At 50.2% G+C, this 25,826-nt stretch overlaps 2 protein-coding genes and 1 non-coding gene across 9 annotated transcripts; 2 read left to right on the forward strand and 1 right to left on the reverse strand.

Annotated features, from left to right (window-relative positions):
• Window positions 1-1,929: 1,929 nt before the first annotated feature.
• On the forward strand, window positions 1,930-25,426 carry CLP1 (cleavage factor polyribonucleotide kinase subunit 1). 6 transcript variants are annotated; one of them, XM_063608176.1, is made up of 4 exons: window positions 1,930-2,226; window positions 13,887-21,441; window positions 23,019-23,646; window positions 24,330-25,426. In XM_063608176.1, exons 3-4 carry the CDS (start codon window positions 23,041-23,043, stop codon window positions 24,999-25,001), a joined length of 1,278 nt encoding a protein of 425 aa, XP_063464246.1. In that variant the 5' UTR covers window positions 1,930-2,226; window positions 13,887-21,441; window positions 23,019-23,040; the 3' UTR covers window positions 25,002-25,426. The 6 variants fall into 6 exon arrangements, with proteins under 6 accessions (XP_063464246.1, XP_063464245.1, XP_054950308.1 ...); XM_063608175.1 differs by lacking the exon at window positions 1,930-2,226 and adding an exon at window positions 13,581-13,623; XM_055094333.2 differs by lacking the exon at window positions 1,930-2,226 and having other exon boundaries at window positions 13,601-14,438; window positions 20,950-21,441.
• On the forward strand, window positions 4,779-4,867 carry MIR130A (microRNA mir-130a). The gene has a single exon (NR_106529.1). It is a non-coding gene; the product is annotated as a microRNA mir-130a (primary transcript).
• On the reverse strand, window positions 8,677-13,528 carry YPEL4 (yippee like 4). 2 transcript variants are annotated; one of them, XM_057299150.1, is made up of 6 exons: window positions 13,274-13,502; window positions 11,063-11,254; window positions 10,557-10,881; window positions 10,341-10,384; window positions 9,887-9,995; window positions 8,677-9,660 (listed from the first exon to the last, which is right to left on the reverse strand). In XM_057299150.1, the coding sequence occupies exons 3-6, from the start codon at window positions 10,695-10,697 to the stop codon at window positions 9,571-9,573; spliced, it is 384 nt and encodes a 127-aa protein (XP_057155133.1). In that variant the 5' UTR covers window positions 10,698-10,881; window positions 11,063-11,254; window positions 13,274-13,502; the 3' UTR covers window positions 8,677-9,570. The 2 variants fall into 2 exon arrangements, with proteins under 2 accessions (XP_057155133.1, XP_008950080.1); XM_008951832.2 differs by lacking the exon at window positions 11,063-11,254 and having other exon boundaries at window positions 13,274-13,528.
• Window positions 25,427-25,826: the final 400 nt, after the last annotated feature.

The raw sequence follows: 25,826 nt of genomic DNA on the forward strand, positions 1-25,826 counted from the left end.
TGACAGTCTTGCAAGATCGGGTGTCTGGTAGACAGGCACACCCAGGACAGTTACAGCAAGCAATTTATCCCCTAGTGCACAAATCCCTCCCCCCGTTCCTCATAGGCTGAGTACTATGGGGTCACAATCTTCCCCAGCGTCGCCTGTTGGTTGTTGGGTTGGGGCTTTAGGTGTTTTCTTTAGGGTTGCCCCATTGCATTTTGTTGCAGCCCATAATGCATTGCAGCCATCTTGGGGGGTCCTTCAACTGTTTGACTTATGACCCAGGTAGTTAAGGCAAGCTGATAAAGTTAGCTATCTTTCAAGCTAAACTAAACTGTTTGGTTCGGGTGAGGGCAGCTAAGGGGCCCCAACCAGCAGATGCCAGCTATTAAGGTAGGGGCTTAGTGGATCTTGTTCTCCTGTGGTTTGTGGACCCAAGCCTATCTGAGACATTTTATTTTGAAAAGGGACCACGATATATGTAATTTTCTACAATGATGCAGATATAGAACATTTCCATCTTCTCACAGAAACTTCTATCAGGACTGCGCTGTCCTAGACCAACGTTTTGCAAACGAGGAAACTGAAGCTAAAAAGGAAACATGACCTCGCCAAGCTTTTTTTTTGAGATAGAGTTTCGCTCTTTTCACCCAGACTGGAGTACAATGATTTGATCTCGGTTCACTGTAACTTCTGCCTCCTGGGTTCAAGCGATTCTCCTGCCTCAGTCTCCCAAGTAACTGGGATTACAGGCAAGCACCACCACGCCCAGATAATTTTGGTATTTTTAGTAGAGACGGGTTTTCACCATGTTGGCCAGGCTGGTCTTTAACTCCTGAACTCGGGTGATCCACCCGCCTCGGCCTCCCAGAATGCTGGGATTACAGGCATGAGCCACCGAGCCCGATCATAGCTCACTGCAACCTGGAACTCCTAGGCTGAAGCGATCCTCCCATCTCAGCCTCCCTAGTAGCTGGGACCATAGGCCACACCACGACGCCCAGCTAATTTTTTTATTTTTCGTAGAGATAGAGTCTCAGTGTGTTGCCCAGGGTGGTCTGGAACTCCTGGGCCCAAGCAATCCTCCCACCTCAGCCTCTCAAAGTGCTTGGATTATAGGCGTTAGCCACCGCGCCCAGCCTCGCCCTGCATCTTAATGGCAGATCTAGGCCTAAAACCCCGGACCTTACTCCAAGGCCTGACATATCGCCCTCGTCCTTGCTGCCGCCTTCCTCTCTGGGCTCCCCCACCTCAGAGCCCCTTGTGGGCGCACAGCACGTTGGCCCAGGCGGGGCAGGGCTGGTCTGAGGGGATGTTTTTGACGGAGCGGAGCTCCAGATGCTGCACATTCCTGATCGGGTCAGGCCTGCCCTGCGGCACTCGGGGAATTAGCTTCGGTGAAGAGCCCCAGATCTTCTTTCTAGAGCTGCCCTCTTCCTGGCCAGCCCAAGAAGCGCGGGCGTTCAGGAACGCTCTCCCACCGCCTTGGGTGAGGCTGAAAGGCTGAGTGGATCCCCTGTTGCAGAAGTACTTCTGGTCAAGGAGGGGTTGGAGACGGGCAGGAAATTGCACCCCTTGTATCTTCCAAGGTCTCCAAATCCAGCACGAGGGGCATCTGGGAACAGGGTTTCTGCCAGCCCCACCTTGGGGCCGCATTTGGCGGGAACTGGATCTGCCTTCACCTGCAGCCCTGTGGGGGGCGTGACGGAAAGAGCGGGGAGAGGGGCATCCTGGTGCGGGGGTTGTTGAGGTGAGAAGCCAGGGGAGGGGGCTCCGGGAGCGCCCTGACCTCGCGGACTGTTGGGAGGCGGAGGGGATGGGGGTTGGGGGAGAAGAGGGGAGCCTGGCAGCCAATGGGAGGGAGGATCTCGTTTCAAAAGGGTTAACCCACAGCCAATGGGAGCCTGGGGGAGCGGATCCTGCTCACTCCATTCAAGAATCCCAAGTATTCAAGATGGACGGCAGGGAGTGTGGAAGGAGAAAGGGGGCGAGGGGGGAAGAGCGAGATCGGCAGAGGAGAGGGTCTCCGCGGCCCACCGGCCTCGCAACCTCGGTCCCGGCCGGCGGGTGGCGGGGCGGCCGCTGGGGATCCAAGCCCGGCCCGGGAGAGGGGCTGGCGGGGTGCGAGAGGGCGTGAGCGAGGGGGAGCGAGGCCAGGGAGGGGAGCCAAGAGGGAGGGAAGGGCAGAGAAAGAGCCCGGGAAGAAGGAGGTGGCAGGCAGAGGATCCTAACGAAGAGCAATGTGTAGGTATCGAGAGCTTCCCGAAGGGTAACGACACCGATTTTCGGTTTTATTCTCTCTTGGGGAAGGGAGGGGGACGGTCTGGGCTCTTTCTCTCGTCTTCCTTTTTCCCTCCTCATTCTCCACTCGTGGGCATCTTTTCTATTTTTTCCTTTGGAAACACTGTAATTGGGAAGCACCAGGCGTGTCTTTCTGAGGTGGCCTCACTGTCATTTTCCAGTGGGGGGCGTGGTGGGGTAGGGATGGGGGGCTCCGCTGGGCACGGCCGAGCTGGGCCATCTGTCTCCACCTGGGCTGTGTGCGAGGGCGTGGAGTGTTCCGAGGGGGACCGGGGGCCGAAGGGCTGGAGCAGGGCAGGGAGTTCTGCACCTCCAGAAGTTGTAGGGTGAGCCAGGGGCGGTGTGGGGGTGTGAGGCTGGTTTTCGAGCTGATAGTTGTGGGGTGTTGAGGGGTGCGGGGATGTGTGTGTGTGGGGGGCGTGCGCTCACACTCCAGTTCTTGTTGTTTGGGTGTGTAATGAGGGCTGAGTTGTGCAGGAAGTATGGCTGAGAGTTTGTGTGTGTGTGTGTGTGTGTGTGTGGTGTGTACGTGCGCCTGTGTGGTCCAGCCTCGAGGTGTGTGTGTTCGGGGGGAGCACAGTTGGGTGTTGAAGGAGAGCGCCCCTCACCCCCCACTTCCCAGCTGCCTCTCTCATCCCATTCACAGAACATGGCTTTCAGGACCCTCCTGGTCTCCTCCTCCCGTCGCCATAGCTGCGAGGAGGGGGTGGGAGGAGACAGTTGGGGCCAGCCCCCTGCCCCTGCTGCTCCAGCTAACCCCCCACCTGCCCTTTCTCTCCCTTTCACAGGCTGGGCCCCATCCCCTGCTGCTCTGGGGGCAGGGGCCGGAAGATGGTGGCCAATGAGGAGGGGGAGAGGAGAGAACTTGAGCCGGGGCCTCCCCTCCCCCATTTCCTCCTCGGTCTCTACACTCGCTTCTGGAAGGAGCTGGGGGCTGGCTCCTGGGCCCAAGGTGGGGGAGGGGTCCTGCTGGCTGGTGAGTCGCTGGGCCTGCTCCTCAGGAATGAGTTGGGTGTGTGAGAGCTGAGGGGCTCTTGGCCCTTTCTCCCTGCACTCCCTAAGGAGAGACCTGGAAACTTCTTGGGGAAGAATCTTCCCCTGGCCTCCCTGAAGCTTGCTGTGCAGCCTTATCTTTGCCCCTCTGCCCCCTGTTGGTGTGATCCAGTTCCCAGCTGGGCCTGGTTTGCCCAACCCCGGAGCAGAGAGGTCACTGACCCTCGAGGGGTCTTGGTTTCCGCCCATTAAAACTGTAGGGCAGGGCCCCATGTTTGCAGATTACAGGAACAAATTCTGCCGGGGAGAGCGGGAGGGAACGTCTCCTGCTTCCTGAGGGGGTGGGACGAGGCTAGAGGGAAGCCCAGAGGAAGAGCTCCCAACTGGAATTCTGTCCTCTATTCCTTATGGTGGCTGTGGATTAGGGAAGAAGGCATCTCCCAGAGGCTACACCGTCGCCTGGGAGGCCTTCGTTGATCGGGGCACTGGAGGAATCACCCTCCAGCCTCTGTTTCTCTGGGCTGCCCAAAGTTCACTGGGTCAGAACTGGAGCTGGGCTCCGGGGCTGTGGCCCTAGCTGGAATGTGCCACAATAGAGCCTGCCTGGGTCTGAGCCTCCAGATATCCAGGTGTCCTTCCAGGGCAGCTTTCTGGCTTTGGGTGTTAATCTTCCGGGGACTGTTTGTCCTGTATTTAAGCCCCCTTAGGGTTGGATAGGATGGGGAAGTGCTAGGATGAGCTTGAAGACTCCCCAACCAAGGGTCCCTGGATAAGACAGGAAATAACTCAGGTGTGAATCCCACTGCCAGTGAAAGCCTATCCCTAACTCTCAGTAACTGTGAGCGAATCACCCTCACCATTTTAATGCTGAATCTGCAAAGTGCTTTCAGGACCTCCAAAAGGAGATGCAGGGGTGGGGCTTCACCAGCAGCTTTCACCTCCCCGCCTGGAAGCTTCTCTCTGCTGCGTGGGGAGCTGTGACTACAGGCTCCCACCTCTCTGGTCCTGGAAGGTCATCTGAGAGTGTTGCCTTGAGGCCTAGAGCTCTGCTTTATCTAAATTTAAAAGGAGATGGAAACTTAGAGAAGAGTAGAGGGTTCTGTAGTCTTGGGCAGCAAGCTCCTCTCTAGAAGGTAAGCTAGCAGAAATGCAAATCCAGATGAACACAGCCTCATACGAGTGACCTCCAGACTTTGGGGATTGCTAATAGCTGTTTTCTTTGAGGACTGAGCATCAAGCCCGAAGTATCCCTGCAGCTGCTTTAGTGGGTCCTGTCCTCCCATGCCAAAACCTCCAAGAAAAAAGGTGGTCTCTGTGCTGGGGGTCGGGGGGTTGGTGAAGAAGGCGGCAAAAGGAAGAGTGGTGAAGAAATAGAATGAACACTAAGAATGGAATAAAAGGGAAAAAAGCTGTATTGAAGCAAAGAAGGGGCAGAGGGAGCCCGTGAGCTGAGTGGGCCAGGGACTGGGAGAAGGAGTGAGGAGGCAGGGCCGGCATGCCTCTGCTGCTGGCCAGAGCTCTTTTCACATTGTGCTACTGTCTGCACCTGTCACTAGCAGTGCAATGTTAAAAGGGCATTGGCCGTGTAGTGCTACCCAGCGCTGGCTGCCTCCTCAGCATTGCAATTTCCTCTCCCATCTGGGCACCAGTCAGCTACCCTGGTGGGAATCTGGGAAGCCTCACTTGGTAGTTATACTAATAGCTCACATTTATGGAACTACTTCTGTATGCAGTGCTTGTGATAGACACTGCCTCCGTTACTGTGAAACCTAATAACTTCTTGGGAGGTAACAGCCCCATTTTATGGATGAAAAACTGAGGGTCAGAAAGGTTTAAACAGTTTGGCTAAGATTGTGTAGCTCTTAGGTTGCAAAGCCTAGATACAACCCTGTGTTAAGTCTTGACAGCTCACTCATCTTTTTGTAGACCCATCTGGAGAGATCTGAATAGGTTCTTCAAACTGGGAGATTTCCTGAGCTGAGGGGTGGAAGGTTTTGGTGCCATCTGCTGGTTGTATGAGGATATCTTCCAAAGCCTCAAACCTTTAAGGACCAGAAGTGGTGACAACTCCTTAGGCTAAGAAGGATAAGCATTCCCAGACTCAGCCCGGAATGGAGAGTGAGTGGGAAAAGATTAGGAGAATCACTATTAGGTACAGAGTAGGCCTCCTTGAGAAAAAAAGGAATGCACCAGAAAGGAAAGGGGGTTAACTCGAGAGGATTGCTCCCCAAGGAAAAGGACCTGTGTGCTGCTGGCATCCCATACCTACAGCTCCTTCCCTGGCTCATGAGGCATGGAAAGACCTCACTCCTTCCCTGAATCCACTTACCTTTCTCAGCACCACTCCCTCTTGGTCACGGGGTGTTTGATAATAATGCTGCTTGAGGGCACACCTGTCTGGGCATCCAAGATTTGGACAGCGTTGCCCATGACTTAATCTTAAAGATTAATAGGATCCTTTGAATCAACCCACAGAATGATTCTCCCAGGACCAATTACAAGGAAATTGAGGCCGGGTGCGGTGGCTCACGACTGTAATCCCAACACTTTGGGAGGCCGAGGCAGGCGGATCACCTGAGGCCAGGGGTTCAAGACCAGCCTGACCAACATGGTGAAACCTCGTCTCTACTAAAAATACAAAAATTAGCCAGGCGTGGTGATGCACGCCTGTAGTCTCAGCTACTTGGGTGGCTGAGGCAGGAGACTCTTGAATGAATCTTGGAGGCAGAAGTTGAAGTGAGCCGAGATTGCGCCACTGCACTCCAGCCTGGGCAACAGAGCGAGACTCCGTCTCAAAAAAAAAAAAGAAAGAAAGAAAAATTTGAGAGCAATGACTCGGCCATTTACTTCTCTGTCTCCCACAGTGCCTAGTAGGCTTAATTAAAACTTGTTAAAATAAATTGAATGAGAGGAATATTTGGGGAGCTTCTTTAAGAAGGCAGCTAGTATTCCTGGTCTTTTGGCTAAGATCAAGTGAAGAAGGCAGCTAGTTTGTGCCTGGTTTTCAACAGCAGAGTTTGGGACTTGAGAAATCTTCCCTAAACTTTGGTGCAAGAAATGGGTCCAAGAGGAATAGGGTTTTGAGGTCCTCTGCTGGACCCTGAGAGGGATCTTGGCATCACGAGGCATGTAGAAACTGAAAGATGGGTCAGACTCCCCTGAGGCCTTAGTTGAGGGATGTTGGACATCTCTCCATGGCTTGCCTTTTTCTCTTGCCCTTTTACTTCTGTGCCTTCCAGTTCTAGTCCTCCTTTCTCCTGCCCAGACAGCCTCTCCGTTCTGATCACAACAACAGTATTTGAGATAGTACAGTTAGCTTTATTTCCCCCTTTTTTTTTTTTTTTTTTAAGACAGAATCTCACTCTGTCGCCCAGGCTGGAGTGCAGTGGCGCGATCTCGGCCCACTGCAACCTCTGCCTACCAGGTTCAAGTGATTCTCCTGCCTCAACCTCCTGAGTAGCTGGGATTACAGGCGTGCACCACCATGCCTGGCTAATTTTTGTTGCCCAAGCTGGTCTGAAACTCTTAGCCTCAAGTGATCGCCCACCTCAGCCTCCCAAAGTGCTGGGATTACGGGTGTGAGCCACCGCACCCTACCATATGTTCCTTACTTTCTCCAGTCTATTAAAACTTCTATTTGAGCCTCTTGTCTGGGCACAAATAGCCATTTGATACTGCCACTCCACTCTAAAAAACAATAATTTTCCCATATTTCCCTAATACCATTGGGATTAAATCTAGATTCCCTAAATAGTTTATGGCTCCTGCTTCTCTTTCCTTTCATGTCCTCTCACCCACTTTTTAAGGAGACAAAGTTTTGCTCCAGCCCAGGCTGGAGTGCAGTGGCATGATCATGGCTCACTGCAACCTCAGCCTCCTGGGCTCAAGTGATCCTCCTGCTCAGCCTCCTGAGTAGTCGAGACTACAGGTGCAGGTATGGCTTTTTTTTTTTTTTTTTTTTTTGAGACAAGATCTTGCTATATTGCCCAGGCTAACCTCAAAGTTTGGCCTCAAGCAAGCCTCCAGCCTTGGCTTCCTAAAGTACTGGAATTAAGGCGTGAGCCACTGCTTTCAGCCCACAAGCAACTTTTATTTCCTTCAACTAACTAAACTTAAGTTACTTGACACATACTCTGTCTGAAATACTTCCATCACTTTTGCCTTTGCCTACCTAACTTCTTATCTTTCAAATGCCATCGTAGTCATCGCTTTTGTGAAGCCTTCCTTGACTCCTTAAATCTAAGCTGAGTTCCTTTCCTATGAGCTCCCAAGCTTCCTCTACGTCCCTGCTTAGATCCCTTATTATCATCTTCTACTGGGATTTCCTGGTTATTGCATCTCCTACTGGACAGAAAGCTCCAGGAAGTCAGGCCACAGCTGCCTTATCTTCACCATGTGCTTAACATCTAGTGCTTAACACAATGCCTGGCAAGTAATAGATGCTTTATAAATATTTGGAATATTAATGAATGAATCTGGAAAGAATATTATAGCTTACCAAAAAATGATCTTTATGATGTATATGGTCTCCCCTGTAACTGTTGGGCACCCAACAACAGTAGGGATTTCATACCACTGCCAATAAAATGTCCCTTGGGTCATATGGTGGCATTGATGTTGCGATTTTGAGCTTTTTTTTTTTTTTTTTTGAGACGGAGTCTTGCCCTGTCGCCAGGCTGGAGTGCAGCAGCACGATCTTGGCTCACTGCAACCTCTGCCTCCTGGGTTCAAGCGATTCTCCTGCCTCAGCCTCCCGAGTAGCTGGGATTACAGGCACGTGCCATCATGCCTGGCTAATTTTTGAATTTTTAGTAGAGACGGGGTTTTGCCATGTTGGTCAGGCTGGTCTCAAACTCCTGACATCAGGTGATCCACCAGCCTCGGCCTCTCAAAGTGCTGGAACTGCAGGCGTGAGCCATCGCGCCCGGCCTAATTTTTGAGCTATTTTGTTTCACTTCCCATCAACTGCCAGAGCAGCACTTTGGCTGATTGATTTTCCTTTTAGCCTTAAGTGTGCCCATGAACTGACCAGAGCATTACAGAACCAGGCTGAAAAGCCATGGGACTCAAGAAAATCCTTATTCTGAGATGAGCCTCTTTCAGTTGCCCGATCCTGGATCTAGGTAAAATGGACTTACTGTCAGGGGTGTCAGCAGACACAAGCAGTTTTGGATGCTCTCGCCAAGTAGCTAACAAAACCCACCCCTCTTACTAAGGCAAAACTTCACCTGAACGCCTATTCCCCGGTAAAAGCTCAAGCAGTAGTCTTGCCATAGACAGGGCAACTGCTGCCCCCTAGTGGTATAAAGGGACAGGCCCGGGTGGGTGGGGGTGTGTGTGTGTGACGGGGACAGTTTATGGGTACATGCACAGGGAAAGAAAGTCAGAGGACAGGTTGCCTCAAGTTGCTTTTTCCCTTTTTATTAAAAATAGACTCAAGCACTTTATGTATCATACAAAAGTTTCATTCGCTGGTGGCAGCCACGGGAAAGACTGGCCCCGTAGCACTGATTTTCCACCTCCCTTCCAGGGGACTGGGTCCCAGGAGCAGTGACTGGGCCTCAGAGAAAGCCCATAAAGACTGCTTACTCTGGAAGCAGCCGACTAGAGGCTGTTCCGCGAGCAGCTGTCCCCACCCCACCCAATGGCAAAAGTTAAATACTCGAAAGTGCCTCTTCAGTGCCAAGATAAACTAACAAGTGGAGTGAAATGGAAAACCCTTTGATTACTTTACTATTTCCCAGGGCCTGGGATTTGAGTTTTCCCTGCACTCAAGTCCTTTTCCCTACAAATAGGGGTAGGAAACTTCATCCTCAGAGACTCTGGTCTCCTGGTGTCTGAGACCAGAATTTCACTCCAACCCAAGCCTTTTCTCATCTGCTGTTCTGTGGTCCACGATCTACTTGCCCTGTGACCCAAGGTTTGTCCTCTGTTCACTCAAAAAGAGGTGGAGCAAAAACGGATTCCTCCCACAATCCTCTCTGCCTGAGTCTACGCCCTGCCATCGCCTCCATGTTCAGGATCTTGGGAACAGAAAGACCCACAACCATCCCTTTCCCCCAGTTCTGTCTCTCCCTGACTGCTGCCCACTCCTGAGCCTTAACACCCCTGGGGTACCCCCAGACCCCTGTTCCAAAGGGTGCCTGGTAGTGGATATGGTGGAGGCAGGGGAGGGGTTGGTTGGAGCCAGGTTTCCCCCAGGGGTGGGGCAGTACTCATGCTGGTATAGACTGCTTGGCAGGGCCGTGGGGAGGGAGGGGCATGCGGAGGAAGGGCACACCCTGCCTGAGCCCCTCAGTCCCAGCCGTTGTCCTTCACCATGTGTGACATTTCAATGATGTATTTCCCTTCCTTGTACTTCTGGCTCGTCTCAAAAGCTTGTTCCTGGTGAAGGAGAAAGCAGTGATTGTAGGACAAAGCAGTTTCCTTCCAGGCCCCACTGTCACCTGTATGGCCCCCACCCCAAGGGTCATCCACCTAGCCCAACCCAGTGACTAGTTCTTTCTTTCCTCTTTGGACCATACAAGGAAGGACCTGACATGGTCACTGGGGCTTGAAGGGCCATGGGGACTGCCACTTTAGAGGGTGACCCTCTTCCTCAGGTACTTACATATTTCCAGCCCAGTGTGGTTTTGCAGCTCTCACAGAAAATGTCAGCTACCGAGTGGAGCCCCGTGAGCAAGAGGCGCTGTTCAGCTGGCCCGCAACCCACGTTGACCCTGTCTCAGGAAACAGGAAGGACCCAGCACCCAGTGGGGTTGCACTGTCAGTCCAGTCCCCAGACAGCCCAAGGGAACTTCCATCTGGAGAGAACTGGACAGCCCCTGCCTTTGATAATCCACCCCTTTAAGACTAGAGCCTGGGCCTTCTTTTTCCACCGTTATGATTTCAATTCTCCCCCGGCTCCCCATGTGAGAACTTCAGACTGAGACCCTCTTTGCAAAAGGGGAGGCAAAGACTGAAGGCACAAGATCACCTGATGGATTCCCCCCTTTCTCCACAGAGGAAAATTACTCACTCACACATAAGCACAAGCACACGCACAAGGAAAGAGGTAGACTCACACGGAGTTAAACAGGTAGGCTCGGCCATGGCTCCCTTGGAAGGACTGTGGAGACATAGGACAGACAATGACTACCAAGCAGCCTTCAGCCCCACTGCCTGAATCCCCACAGGGGTGTGTAGGAGAGAGGAAGAGCTTTGCTGCCTCACCCCTGGGTGATGTTCAGGCTAGCCTGGTGCGCGAGAGGAGGGGAATGGCAGGTCCCCGCTTCGCGTACCTTGGAAATAAGCTCATCGTGTTTGGCCAGGTGTGCACGGCAGTGGACACAGCTGTAAGTGCGGTGACAGCGGGGCAGATAGCTGCGGAAAGTCTTGGTGGGGAGGCAGGCAGGGCCCGGACCGGGGTCACAGCTGGGCATGACGGGCTGGAGGACAATGCCCTGGCGGGCTGGAGGGGCTGGCGCCGTGCAGCCCCCGCAGAGACGGTCGCAGGTGAAGCAGCGGAGCAGGTTGGCTAGAGCCGTGTTTCAGGGCAGGAGAAGTGTTGGGGGGCTGCCCGGCCAGGGCCCCCCCAGACGAGAACCAGATAGAAATAGAAGTCACCTGGGAAGAGGGGAAAGGACATCAGGGGAGCTGCGACCTCAGGAGGACCCCTCCTGAGGGAATGGAGGAAAAGGGAATCAGCTCACCCATACCTCTACTTCCCCCATCACCATCGACCCCCCCACAGCATCCAGTTGCATTGTTGCCCTGTCCCCTGGATCCCCATTCTGCTCTGGCAAACCTGGCAGCCGATCCAGGCTTCTGGCGCCAAAGCCAGGGAGTCGGTGTTTCTCCCTCCTGGGGCAGAAGCAGCCTCCACCATTTTCCACAGAGAGAAGCCCACGGGCACAGACGCTGCCATGGGAGCAACGTCATCTGCAAGTGCCCTCTCCTTGGTTTTCAGTTCTTCGTGAGGCTCTGCATCGCACAGGCACTGTGTCTCAGGGGATCAGAGCCTTTTAAGAGTTGGGGATGCCTGAAGGTCTTTCTTTTACATGGTCTTTGTTTGCAATACAATTGGTCCTTTATACATTTTGGGGAGGGGGGCAGGAGGTGTAAGGTGAGGGGAGGGAGAGCATGCAGGCAGGTATACAAACCCCGATTCGGTTCTCTCCTGAGGTCAGGGTCCTGTGCTCTGGGACTCTTCACTAGAACTTTATAGATGTTTCCAACAGTACCAAAGCCCTCACATGTGGCCGCCCATTCCCGCACCTTGGTTCACTCATTCTGGCCCAGAATAAGCACCTGCCTGTCTTCCCAGCCTGTGGGCCCCTTGGTCTTTCTCTCTCCTAGTCTTTACTAACTGTTGCCTTAGCCCTTGGTTAAAGACTTAGGCAGAAAATACATTTTCTTCAGGCAATCTGACAGCTGGAGCCAATGGGAAATGAGTAGCATGTCAGAGGAGCCTGATTCCTGGGCTGGGCAGGGCTGTGTGGTAGGGTGAGAGCAACGGCCACAACGAACAGCAGAAGGGGGACTCTTATTTTTAACAGCTGTGCTTTGGGGCACAAGGCAGAAAATGTTTCTTTCTACCTTCTCCCAGGGGCAGGGACAAACAGCAGTGACTCTGTGGGTGACTGAAGATGAAGTAATTGCTGGGTTCTGATTAGGAATAGAGGAAGATTGCCTTCTGCCCACGCGCCAGCCTCCGAGTGGCTGAAGGTGCTGGAGGCAGAGGATAAGAAGGGAGGTGGCCCCTGTTGGCTCCGATAAGCAGGTGAGCTGCTGCTTTCTCCTTCATAGGGCTTCCCAGCCCACTGTGGGTGGTTAGCCTAAGTCTGGTTCAGAGATGCCAGCTGGGCACTCTGGCAATGCTAGAGCACTAAGCAGAGAAGAGGCAGTGTTGGCTCTGGTTAGCCAGGGCATACAGGCTCTCCTCGTCCTGTCCTCCGCAGTGGCCACAAGCACCCAGCTGTTCCACTCTCTCTGAAGGCCGCCAGGCAGTCTCTCCGCAAAACCTCCATAGAGACTATCTTCAGTTTCAGGTCCTCTCCTCCGGGCTGGGCCCCAGGAAGACACCTTGGGCTGAGTTCAGGGTGACATTGGGCTCCGGCTGCAGGAAACGGGCCCTCCTCGCCAAGAGACCACCTTTCAGTCTCTGCTTCACAGGTTTGCCTTCAACTTTGCCAGCGAGTTCCCCTCTGACATGCACCACCTTGAAACACCTTCTTCAAGGGGCATGGGGAATGGGGCAGCTTGGGTCCCCAATCCTGAGCTCCTTCTCCAGCCTCCGGCCGTCACGCCTCCCTCCCTCTCCCCTAATTCCCAGTCAAGCCAAGGAAAGGCTGCACAGAAGGCCAGAGAATCACAAAGGGGAGTAGGGGTCATTTTTTCACCCATCTCGGATCACAGGGAGAAGCAAGTTGGGCAAATGACTGGAGAAAAAACAAAGGCAAGCCGAGTGCTGGGGAGAGATGTTCCCCTGAAGTGAGACGGGGCTGGACCGTAGGAGAAAGGGGAGAGGGAGGGCTGGCGGGGGCAACTGACAGCTGACAGCAGAGGCGCCGAGGCGGAGGCTGGAGGAACCAGGTGCGAATCTCGTGCTTCTCAGGGGGGAAAAGGAAAGGGGGGGACACCTGCTCACAATGGATTTTCTCATCTGCTCTGAGGTTTTGGCACCCCCCAGGCTGGTATTCTCAGTATGGTATGGTCCAAATAATTAGCAGCACCGCCAGCTCCCAGGGCAGGCTTTGGGGGTCTGCACCAGCAGCAAAACAATAAACAGTGATGCCTGATGCTGCAGCCAAAGTTGCCGGGAAATAAGTGCGGGAATCGTCAGAGCTTGGAGAGGGATGGAGGAACCGAGAGAGAGGAGCGGAGGCAGCGGGGAGGGGGAAGGGAGGACAAAGGGTGGATGAATAATGCTTTTGCAAAGGGGAGAAAGCAACACGCAGCAGGAGGAGGAAATTTGCAAAGAGAAAAAAATTCATTTGGAGAAGGGCTGCCCCCTCACCTTGAGGTCTGCTCCAGAGATCTCCGTCTATCTCTCTCTCTCTCTCTCAATCTCTCAATCTCTCTGCTCACTCTTCTCTCTTCTCTTTCCGCTCCTTCAATTGGGAAGGGGATGGGGGTGGGTGGGGGGAGGGTAGTTGGGGGCTCAAGACTGGGGCTGCAAAGCTGGCCAGCTGCTGGGGGGGCAGAGGTTGTCTCTCGTTCTGTACCTCGGTCTGTGGGTGAATGTGGCTGTGTGTTGTGGAACTGCATCATAACACTGTGAGTCATCCATCCCCCCCACCCCCCCTCACCTCCCACGTCAGAGCAGGGCTGGGAGACACAGGAGGCGGGTCGGAAGGAAGGGAGGGGGTAGGCATCAAGGGACGGGGCTAGAGGAGTGGGGGCCGAGGGACAAGGCGGCGATGGTGGGCAAGGGGAGAGGCAGGTTGTTAAGGAGGAAGGCAGTGTGGCCAAGGAGATACGAAGAACCTGGGGGAAGGACAGGGCTGGGCAAGGATGCAGTGAGGGTGGCAGGGCTGAAGGAAAGGAGGTGGCAAGGCTGGTGAAGGAAGAGATGGATGCAGAGTGAGGGAGCACACACACATTTAAGATGATACACTTTCCCATTTCAGCTTGGACACCAGCCCTGAAGCAGGGAAAAGACAGATGTACTAATTGTCATGGATGGCAAACTGTGCCCCCAAACTTGTACCAAGCCTCAAAGCCTTGGTTTAATACTCCTGAAGGAGTAATAGACCCAATGTGACATTTTGCATGGAGGAACCCCTTAACAGCTACCTCCAAATTATGCGTGCTTCATGAATGGAGACACCTACATTATATGAAGTTCTCTATTGGGCTGTAAACTTCCTGAGACAGGCCTTCTGGGAAATTACTCTCTATATCCCAGGACTGCAATGTCCAGTGCAGACCCGTGCATTTAGATGTTTCCAAAATAGCGGTTGTTTCCACGGCATTATGTTCTGCTGGCCTAGAGGTCTTAGTTCCAGAGGGAGGAATGCTGCCACCAAGAGACACAACAATGATTCCATTAAGCTGGAAGTTAAGATTGCCACCCGGCCACTTTGGGCTCTTCTTACTTTTAAGCCAACTTGCTAAGAAGGGAGTTACAGTGTTTGACCCAGACTATCAAGATGAAATCAGTCTACTACTCCACAATGGAGGTAAGGAAGGATGCGTGGAATACAGGAGATCACGTAGGGCGTCTCTTAATATTACCATGCCCTGTGATTAAGGTCAATGGGAAACTGCAACAGCCCAATCCAGGCAGGATGACAAATGGCCCAGACCCTTCAGGAATGAAGGTTTGGGTCACTCCATCAGGTAAAAAAACATAATCTGCTGAGGTGCTTGCTGAAGGCAAATGGAATTCAGAATGGGTAGTCAAAGAAGGTAGTCATCAATACGAACTATGACCATGTGACCAGTTGCAGAAATGAGGACTGTAATTGTCATGAGTATTTCCTCCTCCTTTTGTTAGGAACATGTTTGTGCATATATACACTTGTATTAAGAAAATATCTTCATTTTATTTCCTTTCTTTTGCCTTTATCATGTGACATAAGACTTACTGACTTGATATCAGCACTTAAGTGTTGTTAACTCTATGTAATAGCATTTGGGTTGGGGATTGGTGCGTTTCCGGTTGTACAAAGGATAGCTGTATTATGTTAAGCGTAATTATGACCTTATTATTGTCCTTATTTGAAGATCATGTATGATTTCAGGAGATGTGTATGGGTTCAAGTTGACAAGGGGTGGACTGGTGATGGTTAATATTGTCAACTAGATTGGATTGAAAGATGCAAAGTATTGTTCCTGGGTGTGTCTGTGAGGGTATTGCCAAAGGCGATTAACATTTGAGTCAATGGACTAGGAAAGGCAGACCCACCTCAATCTGGATGGGCACAATGTAATCAACTGTCAGCTAGGCCAGAATAAAAGCAGACAGAAGAACGTGGAAAGACCAGACTGGTTTAGCCTCCGAGCCTACATCTTTCTCCCATGCTGGACGCTTCCTGCCCTCGAATATTGAACTCCAAGGTCTTCAACTTTGGGATTCGGACTGGCTTCCTTGCCCCTCAGCTTGCAGGCAGCCTACTGTGGGACCTCATCTGGTGATCATCTGAGTCAATATTCCGTAATAACTCTGATTTATATATACATCTATCCTATTAGTTCTATGCCACTAGAGAACCCTGATTAATAGAGCAGTTGAGTTGCATCTTCAGACATGAACCAAGTGTCTGGCTTTGGTCTCAAAGAGACTGAATTAGACTCTTAGCTCTGCCAATTACTTGGCAGGAACCACTAGGCAAATTACTGATACTCTTTGTGCCTTAGTCTTACTCTTCTGCTAAATGAAGCTAATAATATTTATTATTATTAGCTCATGGAGATGCAGAATAAAGTGAGATAACATTTAAATGCCTGAAAAGTGCCTGGCACATGATAGGCAGTAAACAGTAGTGTCATTTCAAAACAACATTCTCGCCAGGTGCGGTGGTTCAAGCCTGTAATCCCAGCACTTTGGGAGGCCGAGGCAGGCAGATCACAAGGTCAGGAGATCGAGACCTTCCTGGCCAACATGGTGAAACCCCCATCCCTAATAAATAACAAAAATTAGCTGGACATGGTGGCACGTGCCTGTAATCCCAGCTACTCGAGAGCCTGAGGCAGGAGAATCGCTTGAACAGGAAGTCAGAGGTTGCAGTAAGCCGAGATGGCGCCACTGTACTCACAGAGGTTGCAGTGAGCCGATCGCGCCAGCCTGGTGACAGAGGGAGACTCTGTTTCAAAAAAAAAAAAAAAGCATTCTTGGCTGGGTGAGGTGGCTCACACCTTGTAATCCCAGCACTTTGGGAGGCCGAGGTAGGTGAATCACCTGAGGTTGGGAGTTCGAGACCAGCCTGGACAACGTGGTGAAACCCCCCTCTCTACTAAAAATACAAAAAATTAGCCAGGTGTGATGGCGTGTGCCTGTAATCACAGCTACTTGGGAGGCTGAGGCAGAAGAATCGCTTGAACCCAGGAGGCGGAGGTTGCAGTGAGCCAAGATGGGACCACTGCACTCTAGCCTGGGCAACAAAGAGAGACTCCGTCTCAAAAAAAAAACAAAACCAAAAAAACAAAAGTGAAACCAAAACAGCATTCTCAATGTATGACCCCCAAAACCCAGGGAGGATTTATTATTAAATTCTGATATCTCAAGAGACACATGCCAAATTTTTGTCTTATGAAGAAATTACATCTTTTGTTGCTATTTTTCTAGCAGCTTCCAGTTAAATTTCATTTGACTTAGAATTCATTTCTCATGGGGTGCTGTCCTGTGCATGTTACTAAAGTAGGTGACACAGAACATATCCCCTAAGACAAAAACCCTGATTTCTAACAGAGGCTAGCATTTAGCAAATGAAGTACGACAAAGATAGGGACTTCTAGAAAGCAGTGCTTGGGGGTGGTTTGTTTTTCTTCTCACATGAAAAGAGGGAAAAAAAAGTTAAGGCAGGGAAATGTGGGTAATGGGAGACATTGCTAGTTGAGCATGAAAATAAAAAGAGATTCTAAATATTTAATCAGGGAAGATTCTGGGGTTTAAAGTAAATTCTGAAAAGACAACGTGGGTGTCTTGAGGGATAGTACTAGAGATTTGGAATTGAGAGAAAAAGCTAGGTAAAGAAAGAAGAGAGAAGTGCTTTTGTTTGGGCAGCAGAAGAGAGGGGAAATAAAAGTAGAACACATGGACACAGGAAGGGGAACATCACGCACTGGGGCCTGTTGAGGGGTGGGGGGAGGGGAGAGGGATAGCATTAGGAGATATACCTAATGCTAAATGACGAGTTAATAGGTGCAGTACACCAATATGGCACATGTATACATATGTAACAAACCTGCACGTTGTGCACCACATGTACCCTAAAACTTAAAGTATAATAATAATAAAATTAAAAAAAAAAAGAAAAAAAGATTTTGAAAAGCAATTGTTGAGAACAATGAGAAGTGGGAAAAGGCAAATGATTAGTTTTCAGGGCATGGATTGAAAGTTCTTTTGTTTTGTTTGTTTGTTTGTTTGTTCTTTGAAATGGAATATCCCTCTGTTTCCCAGGCTGGAGTGCAATGCCATGATCCGAGAATCACTGCAACCTCCGGCTCCCGGGTTCAAGTGATTCTCCCACCTCAGCTTCCTGAGTAGCTGGGATTACAGGCATGTGCCACCATGCCTGGCTAATTTTTGTATTTTTCGTAGAGACGGGATTTCACCATGTTGGTCATGCCGGTCTCGAACTCCTGATCTCAAGTGATCCACCCACCCTGGCCTCCCAAGGTGCTGGGATTACAGGCGTGAGTCACTGGGCCCAGCTCGGATTGAAAGTTTGGAAGCAGGCCAGGCACCTGTAATCCCAGCACGTTGGGAGGCTGAGGCGGGCAGATGACCCTGAGGACAGGGGTTCAAGACCATCCTGGCTAACATGACAAAACTCCTTCTCTACTAAAAATACAAAAATTAGCTGGGCATGGCTGCGGGCGCCTGTAATCTCAGCTACTTGGGAGGCTGAGGCGGGAGAATTGCTTGAACCCGGAAGGCGCAGGCTGCAGTGAGCCGAGATTGCGCCACTTCACTCCAGCCTGGGCAACAAGAACGAAACTATGTCTCAAGAAAAAGAAAGAGAGAGAGAGAAAGAAAGAAAGAAAGAAAGTTTGGAAGCAAAAAGAAAATGATCAAGGATCTAGCTGGAGAGGAGAAAAAGAACATATGATGACGGTATTGTTTGGAGGTGGGGTGGAGATGGCAGGAGTGCTTGGTGAAAGATTAAAACTGAGAAAAGAGCTGGGTGCCGTGGCTCACGCCTGTAATCCCGACATTTTGGGAGACCGAGGCAGGTGGATCACCTGAGGTTAGGAGTTCGAGACCAGCCTGACCAACATGGTGAAACCCTGTCTCTGCTAAAAATAGAAAAATTAGCTGGGTGTGGCAGTGGAAACCTGTAATCCCAGCTACTCAGGAGGCTGAGGCAGGAGAACCGCTTGAACCCGGGAGATGGAGGTTGCAGTGACCTGAGATCGCACCACTGCAATCCAGTCTGGGAGACAGAGTAAGACTCCATCTAAAAAAAAAAAAAAAAAAAAAAAAAAAAAGTGAGAGAAGAGAGTGTAGTCAAGCACAGATGCTTTAAATGTTGTGTCCTGACTCTTTCTGTATTTTAGAAGCAAAATGGAGAGCAGCCTAAAGGAAAGGAGGGGTTCTTTTCCCTAAGTTCAGCTTGAGATGGTTATACAATATCCAAATAAAAACAACTTTCAGGTAACTGGGAGAAACTGCCTCAAGGGAGATAGTAGAGGTGAAGATACAGATCTCGGAGATAGATTGCATGGAAAAAGGCGAGGATAAGCCCACTCAGGGAGAAAATTTGCAAATGGAAGACTGGAACTGAATTTTTAAAGAAGAGTAGAAGATTACGGGACACACAATAGTTAATTGAAAAACTAATGCATAGGCCGGGCGTGGTGGCTCACGCCTGTGTTCTCAGCACTTTGGGAGGCGGAGATGGGCAGATCACTTGAGGTGAGAAGTTTGAGGTCAGCCTGACCAACATGGTGAAAACCCCATCTCTACTAAAAATACAAAAATTACCTGGGTGTGGTGACACACGCCTGTAATCCAAGCTACTTGGGAGGCTGAGGCAGGAGAATCACTTGAACCCGGGAGGCAGAGGTTGCAGTGAGCTGAAATTGCGCCACTTCACTCCAGCCTGGGCAACAGAGCAAAACCTCATCTCAAAAAAAAAAAAAAAAAAAAAAAGCTAATGCATATATGTTCAATGAATGAAATAATTAAAGCAAACCATCAAAGAAAAACTCAGAAGTGATAAGTGAGGATGGCACTGCTTGGGGAGTGCTGCTAAGTAGGGCCAGCAGGAGAAAATCTTTCTGGCGAACCAGAAAATCTTCCCAGTCTCCTCAATATGAATTAACTACGTGAGCCGGACTGAAAAAAGTACTCACCTGTAAAGTGGAGATGACAATTATAGTACCTACTGCATAGGATTCTGGCTACGATTAAATGAATTTACACCTGAAAAGTCCATAGACCAGTATCTGGCATATAACAGTATATAAATGTGGTTTTTTGTTTTTTGTTTTTGTTTTTTTGAGACAGAGTCTCGCGCTGTCGCCCAGGCTAGAGTGCAGTGGCACGATCTCGGCTCACTGCAAGCTCCGCCTCCCGGGGTCAGGCCATTCTCCTGCCTCAGCCTCCCTAGTAGCTGGGACTACAGGCGCCTGCCACCACGCCCAGCTAATTTTTTTGTATTTTTAGTCGAGACGGGTTTCACTGTGTTAGCCAGGATGGTCTCGATCTCCTGACCTCGTGATCCACCCACCTCGGCCTCCCAAAGTGCTGGGATTACAGGCGTGAGCCACCACGCCCTGCCTTAAATGTGATTTTTTTTTTGAGACAGAGTCTCACTCTGTTGCCTAGGCTGGTGTGCAGTGGCGTGATCTCAGTTCACTGCAACCTCCGCCTCCCCGGTTCAAGCGATTCTCCTGCCTCAGCCTCCCAAGTAGCCGGGATTACAGGCGCCCGCCACCACGCCTAGCTAATTTTTGTATTTTTAGTATAGATGGGGTTTCACCATGTTGGTCAGGCTGGTCTCGAACTCCTGACCTCAGGTGATCCGCCCGTCTCGGCCTCCCAAAGTGCTGAGACTGCAGGCGTGAGCCACCGCGCCTGGCCTAAATGTTTACTATTATTATAACCGGACTCAGACTTAGAAACTCTGGGTTTGAGTCCTAGCTCTACCAATGGCTGTTAATGTTTGGGCAAACCTCTGCACCTGTCTTAGTCTCCTCCCCCATCTGAAATTGGATATAATAAAGCTGTCTTTACAGGGTGGCTGTGAAAGAAGATGCCTGAAAGGGATCTGAAAAATGTTAAGTATTGCACGAATGAATGATATTATAGCCCCTTCCGCCCCAGCCTATAATAAAAACGTAAAAGCTGATATCAGATTTTTTTCTATGTTACAGGCATTGTACTTAGTACTTTACAGGCACATTCCTGCAATCGTCAAAACAACATTAGGAGGTTGGGCACTGTTATTATCCCAACTTTGCAGACAAAAAACGATATCACGCTTGAGCCCAGGAGGTCGAGGCTGCAGTGAGCCATGTTCGCGGCACTGTACTCCAACCTGGGCGAGAGAGTGAGACCCTGTCTCAAAAACAAAAAGAAAAAAAAACGATCTCAGAGAGATGAAGCCTGTGATTTGCTCAAAGTCACACAGTGATGTAAGCAGTATATCAAATAATATAAGATTCCAAAGCCCAAGTTAGTAAAAAGAGGATTATAGACGTGGTGGAACCTGTTGGCTGCGGGGCAAATGACTGACCTGTAACTGTCAGGGATTTATGGAGGGAAATGAGTGCCTAACAAAAACCCTCGTTTAGTGGGAGAGAGGTTGTTGGGTAATGACTGACTTGTAGCTGGAAGAAATCATCGGATTTTTATTCTTTTATTAAAGAAAAAAAATTTGAAATGCCTTCCATGTGCCAAGCACTGTGTCAGGTGGGAGATGACAGCTCGATGAAACCTCTGTCAGGCTGTCTTCCTCCGCTTTCTCTACCCCTGGGTTTCCCCCTGCCTAAAAAGGATTTTGTGCTTCGTGGCTTGTCCAGGCAAGCAGGCCGTCGCGGGACCTAGACCGAGACAGTCTCTCTTTCTTCCGGGCCTCCCTTCTGTTTCCTGGGCTGCAGGGGAGCAGGAAATCTGGGGCGAGATTCCCGCCGCGGACGCGCACTGCCGAAGCCTGGTCCCTCGACCTGTCCCTGCCCAGCGCGGGGGCGCAACCGCCACGCCTCCTCACCCCTCCCTCCGGCTGCACGAATAATGACAACAGCCGCCCCTCCCACCTTTGGCGTCACGTTCAAAACAATCCTTTGACTACAACTCCCAGAAGGCCGAGCGGCTTAGCGAGTGCACCCGCTCTCGGCTGCTCCGGCAAACTACACATCCCAAAGGGCAGCGCGCGACCGCGTGTCCTTTCACAGCGCAAGTGCGAAACTGCGTTTGTTTCCGGCGTGGGTCCGGGCAAGAACCGCTTGTAGTTTGGTTTAAGTTCTGCACGGGAGGACCTTCTGAGTTTACCTGTTGGGCTCCTGGCTGCGCAGGTGAGTTAAAAAAAGGGCAGGAACACAACTGTCGCCTCCTTGGGGTCTGGGGAGATTTTGGTGTCTGGGGAGATTTTGGTGTCTGGGAAGGTTGGGACAAATGCTGAAGCTAGAGCTGCAGTCCAGGATCAGAAATAATTCATATCGTTTCCTTGCCGTTTTCTAGTTTACGAAGTGCTTTTTTTTCCTCCCACAATTCCTGTAAACCCCAAGAACAACACTGTATTTGAGGAAGTGTAAGTGCTTCCAGTCGACAGCTTCAAAGGTTCAGAGAAGTTAAGTGATTGTCTAAAGACACTACTAGTAGTTACAGAGACGAGGATTAGGCTGTTTTCTGAGTTCAGATCCGGTGTGCTCTGCCTTGCATCCGTATTTCAGACGCCCTTTCCTGTTGACTAGGATGATTGGGGTCAGGGCATCTGTTACCTTCTCAAGTTTGGAGTTTACCAATAGAGTGATGGAGGGTGATATAATTAAATCTTCTGTCAGTCTGTAGGTATGGTTTTTCTCTGATGTCTGAGACATTAATTCACTCAATGTATTGAGGTGTCTACAGTCTGTCAAGCTCTATTCTAAGCAGTATACAGTATCAAACAAAAATGCCTAAGTCTTAACATTTTGGGGTGGGGGAGGCGGGGAAGACACAATATATAGTGAGACAGATGGTGATAAGAAATATGGAGAGAATTAAAGCAAGGTAAGGGGAAACATTCATTGTATGTTTTTATTATTTATTTATTTATTTATTTTATTTTATTTTATTTTATTTTGAGACAGAGCCTTGGTCTGTCACCCAGGCGGGAGTACAGTGGCATGATCTCGCCTCACTGCAACCCTGCAACCTCCACCTCCTGGGTTCAAGCGATTCTCCTGACTCAGTCTCCTGAGTAGCTGGGACTACAGGCGCCCACCATTATGCCTGGCTAATTTTTGTATTTTTTAGTAAATACTGAGATTTCACCATGTTGGCCAAGCTGGTCTTGAACTCCTGACCTCAGGTGATCCACCCGCCTTGGCCTCCCAAAGTGCTGGGATTACAGGCGTGAGCCACCAGGCCTGGCCAATATTTGCATTTTTTGTACAGACGGGGTTTCACCATGTTGCCCAGGCTGGTCTTGCACTCCTGAGCTCAGGGGATCTGCCCAACTCAGCACCCCAAAGTGCTGAAATTACAGGCCTAAGCCACTGTGCCTGGCCCATTGGATGATTTTTTTTTTTTTTTTGAGATGGAGTCTTGCTCTGTTGCCCAGGCTGGCATGCAGCGGCGCAATCTCGGGTCACTGCAGCCTCTGCCACCTGGGTTCAAGCGATTCTCCTGCCTTGGCCTCCCAAAGAGCTGGGATTACAGGTACCCTCCACCATGCCCGGCTAATTTTTTTTTTTGTATGTTTAGTAGAGACAGGGTTTCACCATGTTGGCCAGGCTAGTCTTGAACTCCTGACCTCAAGTGATCCAGCCACCTCGGCTTCCCAAAGTGCTGGGATTACAGGCGTGAGCCACCATGCCTGGCCCCATTGGATGTTTTTGTAACAGAAGACTGACTTATAATTAGATCTGATATTTAATTTGTGTTCTAGGCACAGCAGCTACACAGAAGAGATGGGAGAAGAGGCTAATGATGACAAGAAGCCAACCACTAAATTTGAACTAGAGCGAGAAACAGAACTTCGCTTTGAGGTGGAGGCATCTCAGTCAGTTCAGTTGGAGTTGTTGACTGGCATGGCAGAGATCTTTGGCACAGAGCTGACCCGAAACAAGAAATTCACCTTTGATGCTGGTGCCAAGGTGGCTGTTTTCACTTGGCATGGCTGTTCTGTGCAACTGAGCGGCCGCACGGAGGTGGCTTATGTCTCCAAGGACACTCCTATGTTGCTTTACCTCAACACTCACACAGCCTTGGAACAGATGCGGAGGCAAGCGGAAAAGGAAGAAGAGCGAGGTCCCCGAGTGATGGTAGTGGGCCCCACTGATGTGGGCAAGTCTACAGTGTGTCGCCTTCTGCTCAACTATGCAGTGCGTTTGGGCCGCCGTCCCACTTATGTGGAGCTGGATGTGGGCCAGGGTTCTGTGTCCATCCCTGGTACCATGGGGGCCCTCTACATCGAGCGGCCTGCAGACGTCGAAGAGGGTTTCTCTATCCAGGCCCCTCTGGTGTATCATTTTGGTTCCACCACTCCTGGCACTAACATCAAGCTTTATAATAAGGTCAGAGCCAGAGAAAGGTGGGGTGGAGGGAAGGGCTGCTATCAGGGTAGGAAACTGGGGAAGTTTACTAGTTAACACTGCATTTTCTCAGCTGGTATTTCTGCTGCATTACTTTAGAAAGGCAATTCCAAATATGTCAGTCTCAGATTGTTAAACATTTCTGTGGATCTATTCTTAGTAATTTGTTAGATTTTCACTTAGGGCATAAAACAGGAGGCAGAAGCAGCAACATAAAAATTAAATCCATGTTATGGTATCAAAACTACAGCCATTAAAAATGTCATTTTTTCAGGCTGGGTACAGTGGCTCATGCCTGTAATCCCACAACTTGGGAGGCTGAGACGGGTGGATCACCTGAGGTCAGGAGTTGGAGAGCAGCCTGGCCAACATGGTGAAACCTCGTCTCTACTAAAAATACAAAAAGTAGCTGGGCATGGTGGCTGGTGCCTGTAATCCCAGCTGTTCAGAGACTGAGGCAGGAGAATCACTTGAACGCGGGAGGTGGAGGTTGCAGTGAGCTGAGATCGTGCCACTGCACTCCATCCTGGGCAACAGAGTGAGACTCCATTTCAAAAAAAAAAATCATTTTTCTTATATCTAATAGCACTTATTCTAAAGAGGAACAAAGTAGCCATGGGTTTGTCTGGGTGTTTTTGTTCTTACCTCGATCCTCTCTTTTGCAGATTACATCTCGTTTAGCAGATGTGTTCAACCAAAGGTGTGAGGTGAACCGAAGGGCATCTGTGAGTGGCTGTGTCATTAACACCTGTGGCTGGGTCAAGGGCTCTGGTTACCAGGCTCTGGTGCATGCAGCCTCAGCTTTTGAGGTGGATGTCGTTGTTGTTCTGGATCAAGAACGACTGTACAATGAACTGAAACGGGACCTCCCCCACTTTGTACGCACTGTGCTGCTCCCTAAATCTGGGGGTGTGGTGGAGCGCTCCAAGGACTTCCGGCGGGAATGTAGGGATGAGCGTATCCGTGAGTATTTTTATGGATTCCGAGGCTGTTTCTATCCCCATGCCTTCAATGTCAAATTTTCAGATGTGAAAATCTACAAAGTTGGGGCACCCACCATCCCAGACTCCTGTTTACCTTTGGGCATGTCTCAAGAGGATAATCAGCTCAAGCTAGTACCTGTCACTCCTGGGCGAGATATGGTGCACCACCTACTGAGTGTTAGCACTGCCGAGGGTACAGAGGAGAACCTGTCCGAGACAAGTGTAGCTGGCTTCATTGTGGTGACCAGTGTGGACCTGGAGCATCAGGTGTTTACTGTTCTGTCTCCAGCCCCCCGCCCGCTGCCTAAGAACTTCCTTCTCATCATGGATATCCGGTTCATGGATCTGAAGTAGAGATCAGCAGGAAGCCTTGCTGCCTGGGACATAGAGATCATCTGGCCACCCCTAGAGGCAGATGGGCTGAGATAAAAGACTGTTGGGGCCACCTGACCAGTAAACTGTGGACTAGTAGTTCATATTCTACCTCTAAAAACAGGTAGTGGTAACCTGACTCTTCTAATCTTGAACCAAAAGGAAAACCATGAGACTGTAATTGGTTTCTTAGACCACCTAAGATGCCACTTTGAATTCTCTAAGACCCTGGAGAATTGCATTTATTTCACTGTGCTACTATGTGGTTTTTAAAAAATCAATGCTTTATATTCCATATGTGGTTCTTACCCATTTATCTAGGATGAAAGTGTGAATTAGAGGGACTCCTTCCAATAAAGTTCAAACTTAAAAAAAATCATTTTAATAAATATTTTTGCCATATCATAGAAGTTGGTATAATTTATTTTTTTTCCCCTAAGCGTTATAGAAACATCATTGGAATGATTTATTGCTAAAATGCTTGGAGGAGGGGAAAACCAAGAAACCTACCTGTGAGCCACGTCAGGTTTTTTTTTTGGTTGTTGTTGTTGTTGTTTTTTGTAAGAGTCTCACACTGTCACCTGGGCTGGAGTGCAGTGGTGTGATCTTGGCTCACTGCAACCTCTGCCTCCCAGGTTCAAGTGACTCTCCTGCCTCAGCCTCCCAAATAGCTGGGGTTACAGGTGCCTGCCACCACGCCCAGCTAATTTTTTGTATTTTTTTTAGTAGAGACAGGGTTTCACTATGTTGGCCAGGCTGGTCTCAAACTCCTGACCTCATGATCTGCCTGCCTCGGCCTCCCAAAAT

Source organism: Pan paniscus, chromosome 9 (assembly GCF_029289425.2).
Source record: "Pan paniscus chromosome 9, NHGRI_mPanPan1-v2.0_pri, whole genome shotgun sequence".
Lineage (NCBI taxonomy): Eukaryota > Metazoa > Chordata > Mammalia > Primates > Hominidae > Pan > Pan paniscus.